We start from the raw sequence: 12,919 nt of genomic DNA on the forward strand, positions 1-12,919 counted from the left end.
GAAAAACAAAACAAAACATCATTTGTTATATTTGTCACTATAAGTAGAGACGTGTAACAAGAACATGGTCTAGTGTAATCACTTTAATCCACATGTNTTTTGTGTGTGAAAATATACACACACACAATAAAAATATAAAAAAAAAAAAAATATATACACTATATATATATATATATATATATATATATATATATATATATATATATATATATATATATATATACATATATATACATATATCAGTAAGAAGTCATGATTTCAGGAAGAAGTAAATCTACAGACATCTTAATACTAACACTGAAGAGGTTTTATGGAGGACTTATAACTAACTTATCAACATATACAAACTGGTTCTACTAACTACAATATCTGTTTGCTTTAATAATCAGCTGCTGTTGAATAATTGACTGGACAGAGATTCTTGGACACATCCGTCCGTATGTACGTACACAAACACACACACACACACACATATATATATATATACACACACACACATTTGTGACACAGACATGTATTTTTCGTAAACCCATTGTCTTTTGTTACTATAAACGTTGATTTTGTTTCTGACATCTTGCTCTGGTAAAAAATTACTGTGTTCATCTAAAAGCTTTGTTTTCCCACATCCTGCTATTAAAACCCTACTGTGGACCTGTGGTTACTTGTATTGTTTTTCTTGATAAGAAGCATTTTCTGGAATGTTCTTTCTTTCTTGTGGTAGCAAATGTTTACCGTTTCCTTAACCTCATTATTAAATTTCTTGAATGACTGATTAAATGATTATGTTGGTTTTGGAAACATACACTACAATTACAGCAACTGCAAAAATCCCCCTCACCTGATTTTAAGATGAATTTTAGAAAAAAAAAAAAACTCAGAATCACTGCACCAAATATTTTAAATTCATATTCCAAAATTAAAAAAAGAATAAAATTTTCTGTGGGGAACAGGAAGCCCTGCCCTCTCTCCAGTACAGGCAGGGCAGTGACACAAAAGTAAGATTTTCACTTAGAGAATCTCACCAGCCTCACAGGCATGATTGTGGCAGGCTTATTTATTCTGTTCCTCCTTACATATAAGCAAAAATAATGTACAGATGTGTACTATAAAATATGTGATTTAATTTTTGGATTTTATTGCAGTTTGTGCCATATTTTATAGCAATGTCCATAAGCGTTTGCAGAAATGTAATAACATGACAGTTGTTTTGCGGAGGGAGAGAAAGAACAGCATTCAGGGCTTTTGTGCTTTTTTTTTGACAGTCTCCTTTGTTTAGCAAAATTATTTACTTTATTAAGATTGTGAGCAGATTACCAACACAGATGTTTCCTTTTCAGGGTAATTGTACATGTTACAGCTATAAAACAGTTATGTCTGAATTCATCAGCATTTTCTCACTTTTGCTTCATGTCTGCATTTAAGATGTAACTACAGTAAAAATCTTGAGTACTTGCTTACTTTACTGTTTTTGTCATGAAGTGGTGAGAATGCAGATGAACCCAGATGAAGATAGCGATGATGAAGATTTAATTAAGAACAGCTCAGACAGTCCAGTTCAGGCGCCACGGAAGAAAACTTAGCAGCAGCTTAAATACCGGTAGCAACTGAAAACTAAAGACTGAAGACGAGAGCTGAGTCAACACAGGACTTCTCAGTACAACTGTGTGCAACAACTGACATGCGACAATAGACATACGGCAAGGATCCGACGAGAGACAAGGACAACAGGTGGAGTTAAATACAGGGTGGGTAATCAGGGAACAAGACACAGCTGGGAAGCAATTAAGGGGAATGACACAGGATACCACAAAGACTCACAGGGAAACTGATCTAAAATAAACACTAAAAAACCCAAATCCCAAGTTTTTACATTGCGCACAAACATGCACACACACCTTCATGTCGCAAGGACCATAAGGCTGGTGATGTATTGTTTACCCCCCCCCAACCCCAAAAAACATTTGGTCTTATCTGTAATTATAAGTAAACCTTTTCCTTTGAAAACATAAATATAACATTGTATCCTCCGCTTACATAGGAAGTAGTAAAATACTTACTAAAATACTTAGAAAGTCCAGAGGATACGTACTTAAACTTATCTAGGAACCCAGATCAGGAGTATCTAGTTTATATACTGTTAGATCAACATTAATTTTTTTTTCCTTTGGTTTCTTATTTTGTTTGTGTTTCCTTTTAATTCATGTAAAGCATTTTGAATTGTCTTGTTGCTGAAAATGTACTATATAAATAAAATGACCAAACCTTACCTAAAATTATTTTTAAATCATATAAAACACCGCACAAGCCACACATTTAATCTTTTTTATGCAGTGGACAGTTTCACATAACTTACACATTCAAGTGAACCTTATTTTATTATCTAAATAAACATGGTTATACTGAGTGTTATAATTCATGCAAACATATTTCAGTGTCTGTCAGTGTATATTTTACGTATGACTTTAACAACATGCAACAACAATAGTAGTAATTAGACTTTAAACATTTAGCCATCCATTACAATCACAAATTTTAAGAGGCATCTTCTGGATTGTAAGGAAAACATAATAAATGTTGATGCTTAGTTCTGAGAAAATGCTCAACTTGGACTAAAAAGTGTGAAGCAGCACACCTTACATGTCCCTCTCCTTTGCTGTCTTCTGCACTAAGGCCCTCCCCCCACGGCGGAGTCTGTCGTGACTGTGACAATTTGGCAGAAAAAAAGTTTCATTTGGGTCACTTCAGGTTGCAGTGTGAACATGGTCCAAGACTCCTCATGATTGTTTCTGATGAAGAGCGGTGTATTTTTGCAAGTGGCAGCAGGAGGAGATAGAGGAGCTTTATTTAGTTCCACACATTTGCTTTTTTGTTTCTGCCCTCATGCATTCACAAATTGCAAAGTTTACCAGTAAATTTTCTCTACATTCTAAAACATGAAATATTCAAAATGGGGAACCATCATTGCAATTCTATAATAATACGACAAGGATTTTTGTTCTCATTGCATAAATGCTGAATCCAAGTAATTAATTTAATTCACCAATCAATATATGTGGGAGGAAGAAGAGTGACAATCTGACGTTTCACCATTTTTCTTTTTGGCACAATACCTTGATGGTGTTTTTACGTCACTAATTGTAATTATTGAGTTTCAATTACTTTGTTAGTCAAAGTGCAGCTACGTGATCAGTGTTTTCTCAGATCTCAAGATTAATATCTGGATCATTCCAATGAATCTGATTTTGAGAGCCACACTGAGAAGACGACAGATAAAAACAAAATGGCTGCCAAGACATAGAGAATGGAAAAAATCTTGTCTATTTTCTTGGCGACTCTGGTCCAGTAACCATCCTTATTCTCTTCAGACTCTTTGTCAAGAAAAGTTTTTTTCATCTCTCCAAGCTCATCTGAGACTTTCTCCATGGCCAGGAATAACTGGCTGCTGCTGCCCTGCAAGAATCAGAGTCAGAAGTTATAAACCAGATAATGGGTCATCACATTGCTTATCACAAGAGAGTATCTAACTATCTGTTTTCTTTTGTTTAACTTCTGTGATGAGAACTTGAATACTGTGTTTAATTGTCAACCCCTGAACAAATTACACTAACCCCTTTGCACGTAGATGCTGTTTGATCGGTCAACTCATCACAGGTGGAGGCAGTGGAGGAAGCTTTTATTATTTCTGGAAGAAAGTGGAAGACAGTTGAGGGAGAACACAACAGATTCATGGATCTGTGTATCTCAATTATGAAATGTTTAACACAAATTATTAGAAAATACAATCAGATTGATATTATATTGAATTTAATTTAATCTCTTAGATAGCAGTGAAAATTGTTTGTATCTTCATAAACATCTTGGTTCTTACGAAGCTTGTCACTCTCTTTCTTGCTTTCCAGGGATGAAGAGTCTTTTCCCATCAGATAATTCAAGAAAATGGTCTCCAAGAGGCCGAGCAGCATCAGAGCAAAAATCCCAATGCAGTAAATCACTTGAAGGAACAGAGAACACATTGTGGTGAGAATATTGGTTCATATGGTTCATTATGGAACAAATACAGGTTAAATTTAAATCCATCATATTTAAGTGCTTCTTTTGAACTTGGTTTGTAGCTGTTTGAGTTAATGGTTAAGTGTTCAATTTAACATGGAACAATAGCTTAGGAAGTCAAACAGGAAAAATTCATATCAATTTAACATTTTTAAATTTTGTCACCCATAAATGTGTTTGTATTTCATTGCATTTTTATTAGAAAGGTCATGCAAAGAGGCACATACCTGAGAAAGGGAAGAAAAAAATGAATTACAATTAATGCATTTACAATTGTGCATGTTTGAAATTTAGAAAACTGTCACAGTTATGCACACCTTTGTTTATCACATTAAACATTAAAGTCTGTAACATTAACAAAATGAGGAAAGATTTGAGGGGCAGGAAAACTTCTGCAGGTCACTGCATGTTACATGGACACTTTTGAGATTTTTACCTATAAGTGGAATCTTGCTTGAGGTAAAAGGTAGAATTTCAATGAGAATCAGCTGCATCACCGTAACAGCAAGTAGCACGGTGATCTTGAAACTAATCTTATCTGCACTGCCAGCTGACATCAGGAGGGAGGCAAAGTCCAGACACAAGAAGAAGAGGACAGGCAGCAGGAAGTTGACGACATAAAGTGCTGACTTCCTCTTCATGGTTATCTGTAATAAGGTACACCATGGTTAAAATCACTTCTGTATGATTATTGTCAATTAGCTACAAAGTAGATAAGATAAAAATAGCAAAAATTCTTAAAAACAAAAATATTCGGTCAAAATTATTATTAATTTATTATTATTTTTAAAGGGTTTGTCAGCATTAAAAGCCTGTGTTTGACAATTTTCAGACAGGAAAGCGAGTTGTGAGAAGAGAGGAAGACATGCAGCAAAGGTCAGTGGGCCATTGTTTTATCTGTGCTACCCATAAATCCGTCCTGCCTTGTGGTAATGCACACATCGATGCTATGTCACATACTGCTTACTCAGCAGATTTCCTATAAATACGTCCTACCTGTGGAAATTTCGTTTCATGTGTTTTATTTCATCGAACATTACTGTAAATTTTATTTAATTTATTTTACACTTGGCTTTCATTAAGCTGCTGTATTACTTCATGTTTTTGGTTTACATGACAGGCAGCTTGGAAATATATTCATAAATGGCTTTAGTTTGCCATCTGCAATGTCGTTACTACTTTAAACAAGTTATTGTTTGGCGGTTAATCAAGACAAAATACGTCGTTTTGTGGGCTATTTTGTCCCTATAATTTAAAATATCTTAGTTTAATTACACTCTTTATTAAACCTTGCTAAGTAGATGTTGGTAGTGATACTATACGAGATTGAAGCTGTGTAATAGCGATGTAATATTAGTGTATATTAAGCATATCCTATCATTTCCAGTGCACAGTGACCTGCGCAGTTCAGTGGACACATTGTTTCTGCGCTGTGTTTCATAAAGTCTGACATACAATGTATTAATACGCAAAGAAGAGTTGCCGTGATCTATATTTGTAGATGTGTGTGTTTAATTCCAATAAAAACCTGTTTCCCTTCTGACACTGTTTTATTCTTACAAATACCTTTGACTTTAAACATATTTTTAAAAAGGCAGAATAATCCAATAAAAGCATTAGTGCATACATCTATAGCTTTTCATTTTAAATGGGTAGGATATTCAGATGAAGGAAGTGAACTTTTTGTGGTTTTGTCATGTATATAAATTGTTAGCAAAGCTAAGCTAAGCATTCTCCTAAGCTTCTCTTTCAGTCCCATCACTCAAATAATATTATCCAATATATTTAACATTAACACAACCCGCTACAGTTTTCAGATTGCAAACATGACAGTAGCAGTTTTGGACGAGTAGCACTGACAGACATAGCTATCTATCCGTGCTATGGTAGGAAAATCTGATGAGGTAGCACAGAGGGTTAGAACACTGGGACTCAAATTAGGTTGCACACTTTACCACTGTGCCACCCCACACCCAATCAAAATTTATTTTAAGAAATAAAAGTAAATGTAAAATGCTAAAAGTAAACAATTTTACACCGGTAATCTGATGCCAATGTAGACTTCAAGAATTCAGAAGGGAAAGCCTTACTGTTTCACATGTCTGTCAAAAGGCAGTGTCTCTATCGTATAGTATCCACTGAGGATTTTTTTGTGAGCCCAGCAACAGAAGAAATGAAAGAATTCATGAACTAAAAATAACATTTCAGACGGATCTGATTGCTTTTATTGCAGGGAGACACAAATTGAATTTGTCTCTTAAATCATCCTAAATCAGGTGGAGAACACAGCGTGACTTGGCTCAGCACAGGGAAAGTAAAATAGAAGAATAGAATAGTAGTAAAATAGAAAGTCTGATCTTCAAAATACTTACAGTGTAGACAACAACAGTTTGGTTGGTGTAAAAGTTCTGGACAGGTTTTCTAGTGCCTGACATACTGAGAAACTCCCATTCGTACTGCATCCGGATATTCTTTTGAGAGTCCTTCGTGATTAATGCATCGTTATTTTTCATGACAAAGGTTAGGTCTTTTTCTGTGATGAAAAAACAAACAGCAGATTGATTCAGTAATAAATATGAGATTACATAATTCAAATTCATGTGAAAACAGCTTCCGTGACAGCTGACATGGCTTTGTGGCAGATCCCGTTACTTCAGTGACACCTGCCAGAAAGTGCAACGGTTTTGACGGTGCCACTACTTCAGATGCCACGTTTTCCATGGCAACTGCCACAAAATCAATGTTGGCTGCATACATATGTATTTGTATTCGTTGTTTTTAATAGATTTTTTTCTAAATACATTTATTTATATTCAAAATTCAATCTGCCATAGAAGCCATGGCAGATGCCACAATTGCCAAAAGCTGACACTAGTAAGTTGTGCAGCTTCAGGTAGCAGTGGCAGCTGACACCAGAAGGGGAGCTTGTAGCTGCTGCTGCCACAATTTGAGGTCCTGCTGGAGATGACAGCATCTGCTGATCTTCTACAACGTAAAACTTTCCCTTATGTGTCACTACTCCCATCTTTTGGAGTTAATTGGCATTATGCTAATAATTAAATGTTAGTGTCACACGGTATAAATAATTAAAACACATAAGATATATATATTTTTAATTGGTTAGGGTTTACTTTTAATAGCTCAATAATACTAGAAGCCACATTTCACATTTAAAATGCTAATATTTTAAGGCACATGTAAACAAGGCTTACCAGAGTAGGAGAGAGACCTAAAGGTAATGCTGCAGCTCTGAATGTCAAAGGGGAAATTAAAAATTTTCATCTTGCAGGTACTGATCACAAACTCATCATCCCTGTATACCACCCAGCCACTCTCACTAAGTGTGACAAAGGGGCTTGGCAGGTTTTTATCCTTTTCAGTCCTGTAAGTAAATAAAAGGGTTAGGTCCAACATTAAATCAACCCATTTGGTCAGTAGCCTCTTTCAGACCATGAGATAACTTGACTTTCTAAAATGTTTATGTAAATTATGTTTGTGCATCACTGGAGTTTAACAATTTATGTCTAAGTGTAAGTAAAACAAAAAGGTAACACTTTGTTTGAAGGGGGGTGAATAAGACTGACATGACACTATCATAAACATGACATAACACCTGTCATGAACATGAATAAGCCTTCATGAATGTTTAAACTTTACCATTAATAATATAAAGTTACCTAATTTTAAAGTGCAATCAGTAATACTTTTATAACGAATTTATATCAGTAATGATTTGTTGGTTAATGTCAAGTTATCATAACAAAGACATTTTGAATAATGTCAACTTTGTATTAAAAGTGTCATAATTTACCAAATGACAACAGTCATAAATATTCATGAAGGCTTATTCATGTTCATGACAGGTGTTATGTCATGTTTATGACAGTGTCATGTCAGTCTTATTCACCCCCCTTCAAATAAAGTGTTACTAACAAGGAAATCTAACTTTAAAAAGTTAGCACAGTTAAGAGAGAGAGAGAGAGAGAGAGAGAGAGAGAGAAGACACAGGGGCCAAAGGAGAGCACACTAACAGGGGAACAGAGAAAATAATCTAACTACAACAAAGAAAAACTAGACATAATGAACAAACATAAGACTAAACTAAAAGTAAAACAAAACAAAGGCTCACCTAATCAAAAATAAGGAACTAAGGAACACAGAACAACAAACTACAAACCCAGAAAAACTCAAATAACCTAAAACATAACATGAGCAGATTTACATTTCTTCAATTATAACATCAGGCATCCACAAAGATTCACGTGGAATCACTACTTCGGAAATTCCACAAAAGTCCTCTTCATCCCACGAGAGAAAGTCATTTTCCCACTCCTTGGGAGAGAAAATCAAAATGGAGTCAATGGGTTGATTACTAATCAAACATCAGCTAATTTGTTATGTTTTCTCAGAAATGTTGAATTTTTCCTGAGAAAACTCACCATATAAATCCAAATATATGATATGAAGGACTGGTCGGCTTCTCGCTGGATAAAGAAAAAAGAGAAATATTACCAGTTATTACACATTTAGAATAGATTGCAATTAATACTTTTAGGCCAGAAGTTAGTTTAGATTTTCATACTAGGTTTGATACTACATGTAGTTCATTGTACATTCTTAAATGTGCATGCACCAAAGCCATTATCTGGCATACGGATTTTGTTATCAAACAATTTAAGATCTTGCAAACAGTTCTTAATATTCTACATTAAACAACTGGCAATATGATAACATGGGAACCACAGTAAATATGACTTCAAACAATTATTCTTACTTGAAAATAAGATAACTAAACCACACATTCAAAGCTAAACAAACTAAAATGAATTCAAACAAAAATAAAATGACAACTTAAGACGAGAACAATAAGAAGAACTTACCACATCTAGAATGGCATACATCCTCATTTCAATGTAAACTAGAGTTTCAGATTTATAGTCACTGGTAGGTCTGATCATGGTAAACTTGTCCTTGTTCTCGGTCAGGTTTAGGTACTCTACAACGTCCCAGTATGTACACGTAGTTTCTACAAAAACAGAAAACCCATTATTCTGCACCAAATTCACCAGAAAGGCAAGAGTTTTTGTAAAATTAGAAAATTGTACTATAGTATTCTTGTGGTTGGTCATAACCAATAAATATTTACATTAAAGACTGATTCAGGTTTAAATTATATATATAAAAAAGAGATCAAGTCATAATTATCCACTTAGCATTTTTAAACTTATATTTCATCAATTCTAGCCACATTTCAGACAAATCCAGACACTGAATTAAAATCTGTGTTGTTTCATTGAAATCTGCATGAATTCTGGCTTTGAATAAAAGTGCAAATGAGAACATTTCAACTGACAATAGATTAGTTGGAAAAAAAACAAACAACAACATTAAAACCACCAGTAGAAGATAAAAAATAAATAAATCAAATGGGGGTAAAGATGGACATTAACTGTAAATATAAATAACATTATTTAAGATTATAGAGACAACAATCCAATCACACGCAAATCATACAAATTCCCAGATTAACCTGTAGGGATTAGGACAATGTAAATAAAGTTTCCAATGTTTGGTTTTAATCAAAATCAAGAAAAACATTCAGTATTTCACTAATATTGTGTCACTGTGGGGAAAAACGTCACCTTAAACCTGAAGCTTCTGCAATGTGTTAGGTTGTTTTTCAGAGGAATAATAAATGGGATGTTTATATTAATTTAATGCCATTTTTGAAAATATGAGTCACCATTACAATATTCTTCTGCTATGAAGACTGTTGGCCAAAATGCTTTGAAAGCAAAGTTATCCAGTAATATTTAAATAGTTTTTTGCACCTTTGTGGTCAGAAACATTATTTTGGTCTTACCAGTTTCATCAGGTCTCTCATTGGATGTCTGATTATTATTATCCGATCTATTATAACTTGTGGTATTCCCATCTGTCATGGAAAAAAAACACAAAATTATCTATTTGTAAATTATACATTTCATAATCACACTTTTCATGATTAAATGGTTCATAAATGTATTGATCTGTGCGCAGATATAAAAATGTTAAGCAGTAGCATCCACTTTTATGTTGACCAGATGATGACAAATTCATAAAAACTTCACTTATACAAAGAAACAAAATGGCTGCAATGAATCTTACAGTAAGAAAATTAATTGATGATGATAATTACCGTTCAGAGAGAAACCATTAGATTACATTTCCTACCTGATAGTTCTGTGTAACTCTGATTAGAGTGGTGAAGGTCATCTTGTATTTCCAAACTGGACGTTAATCCACCTGACAACAGAGATCATATAGTGTTACTATAGTGTTACTTCATGTTACTATCCATCTTCAAACAAAAAAAATTTGAGAATGGATTTATACGAGGGTTGAATGCAAATGTAGGCCACATTTTTCTGATTTTTAGGTAGAGAAGAATCTGAAAACCAATTGTTCATGTTATTTCACAATAATGCATCACTTTGTGTTGGTCTATCACAAAAAAACAAAAACAAATAAAAATATTAAAATTCCCATTTGTGTAGTGACAAAATTGTCATGAAGTGTTCAGTGGACCCAGTTGGAGCAGGCAGGAGATGTGGTGAGTTTGAAACTTTAATAAGAAAAAACAAGAATAAAAACTTTCAGGAAAAACAAAGTCTAAGGAGTAAACATAAATCCAATATGGAGACATGAGGGAACCATGAAGCAGGAACAAGGAAAGGAAAGGTGATTAGAATATCAGGGAAGTGATGAACTGGCAAGTTGTGACTGAAATAGAGGAACCAAAGTACTGGAAAGTGGAAACAATGGTCATAGTTACCATGAGGTAACTTACTGCAGGTGTGAATAGTTGGAGCAGGAGTCAGGCTGAGGGGCGGGGAGAAGGTGGCACAGGGAAGCAGGGAAGATATACAGGGGAACACAAAAGAGTGAGGGAGGAAACACAATGAGCTGGAAATTATTCTAATAATAAAGAAACATTAAGACTAAAGGAAACATAATAAACTATAAAGAGACAAAGACATGAGGGGAAACTAAGAACCAGACAGAAACAAGGCAGATCTAAAAATAACAGGAACTAAGAAACACAGAGCTAGAATAACTAGAAGGACTAAACAAAGAAATAACCCATCTAGAATCACTATAGAACAATAGACGTAGTCTCAGACATAAAAGAATCACTAAACCCAGAGTGACAAGATAACTGGAAACAGTATGATGAACTGAAATAAAGAAACACAAAAATGAGAAAGAATTAACAAGAAATTAATGACAACAAATCAAAGAGTGAACTAAAACATAATTGATAAATAAAATGAAAAGCAAAAACAAACCTAAAAACCCAGAGTCTTGACAAAAATGTTCCAAACTATAAAGTGAAGGAAAATGTTTGCAAGGCATATTCCAAATCGGAATATAAAAACAGGACATTATTGGAAGATCTCCCCAAACTGCCAATTCGCTAAGGAGTGTTAAGCTCAATTATTAAACGCTGGAAAATGGGTCACAAAAGTCAAACAAGTTTGATTGGTTGGTCATGACTGAAAAAACAAACCAAAGAACAAAAAAAAAAAAAAAAATTACAAAGGTCAGAATGCATCACTGAGTTTTCATGAAAATCCAAACAGGACAATCACATTTCCTTCCATAAACTAAACAGCAGAAGGAAAGGTGAAACTCTTCCTGCTCTTCTAACAGACATTCAACAACAATCGATTGTAAAATTAGTAGAATAAAAATTTCATTCTCAAAATCTTTGAGTCCTCTGATTTTTTTATATTTTAAGTTATGCCCTAGATATTTCTCAGTAAACTCCTCATTCACTGTGCAATAGATGAAGTTTTAGTGGTTGAAGCAAATAGCATTAATTAAAAAAAAATCTCACTTTAATTACATAATGAAGAAAAGTACAATATATTTTGCATTATTAATGATCATATGAGTCTCAAACAAAAATCATCTTAGCTTACCTGCAAAGAGCAGAAAACAGATGAATGCAAGAAGCATGGCTCAGATCTGAGGGGAGCTTTCTCTTCTCTGAACTGTTTAAAGCTTTTTCTGATGATATGACTGTCATACGAGGCCAACACCCTCAGCACTTCTCATCAATTTACCATCATTGTTTTCTTTCTGGAAGTGTTCATTTATAATTTTCATTGTGGTCAGAGTTAGTAGAACTTTGCAAAGTCAGAAGATAAACAGATTTATGTTTTGAGTGTTAAGTAGACACTTAAACTAGAAAATAATACAAAGCAAATATTCACAATATTCCACTTTAATGCTCTTTCAGTAAGAGGTTAATCTACAGAGACATTTTAATGCAAACATTGTTTTAAAGAGGTTTATGCAGGATTTATAACTGACTTATCATCAACATATAGAGACTGGTTTAATGGCTTCTACTTACAACTACAGTATGTATTTGCTTTGTCAGCTGCTGTTGAATCATTGACTAGATATACACACACACACACACACACACAAACATAAATGCATTTACGACAAAGATGTATTTTTCGTAATCCCATTGTCTTCTATTACTATAAGCTTTGGTTTTGTTTCAGAGATCTTGCTCTGGTAAATAATTAATATGTTCATCTAAAAGCTTTGTTTTCCCACATCTTGCTACTAAAAAACTTAATGTGGATGTCAGTGGTTACTGGGAGCACTAAACTCTTCGATGTAGTACAACCACAAAAAAAGAAGAAAAAAAAACAGTTGGTCTTTTTGCATAACTATTTAATCTTGTTACAAATATTAGTACTTATTGATTAGCTTAGAAGATCGATATGGTTTTTAATTGTGGATTTCATATTTGTATTGTTTTATTTATCGATAAGAAGCATTTTATGAAATGTTCTTCCTTTCTTGTGGT

General features: G+C 33.9%; 1 protein-coding gene across 1 annotated transcript; it reads right to left on the minus strand.

Moving 5' to 3' along the window:
- Positions 1 to 2,356: 2,356 nt before the first annotated feature.
- On the minus strand, positions 2,357 to 12,121 carry LOC106940641 (5-hydroxytryptamine receptor 3A-like). The gene is made up of 13 exons (XM_015023429.1): positions 12,015 to 12,121; positions 10,688 to 11,007; positions 10,264 to 10,335; positions 9,914 to 9,985; positions 8,931 to 9,076; positions 8,490 to 8,534; positions 8,273 to 8,382; positions 7,263 to 7,432; positions 6,423 to 6,583; positions 4,487 to 4,697; positions 3,869 to 3,991; positions 3,609 to 3,682; positions 2,357 to 3,450 (listed from the first exon to the last, which is right to left on the minus strand). Exons 1-13 carry the CDS (start codon positions 12,119 to 12,121, stop codon positions 3,223 to 3,225), a joined length of 1,839 nt encoding a protein of 612 aa, XP_014878915.1. The 3' UTR covers positions 2,357 to 3,222.
- Between the last annotated feature and the right edge of the window lie 798 nt (positions 12,122 to 12,919).

This window comes from Poecilia latipinna, unplaced genomic scaffold (assembly GCF_001443285.1).
Source record: "Poecilia latipinna isolate Pla-1442-1.1 unplaced genomic scaffold, P_latipinna-1.0 Scaffold3307, whole genome shotgun sequence".
Taxonomy (NCBI): Eukaryota; Metazoa; Chordata; class Actinopteri; order Cyprinodontiformes; family Poeciliidae; genus Poecilia; species Poecilia latipinna.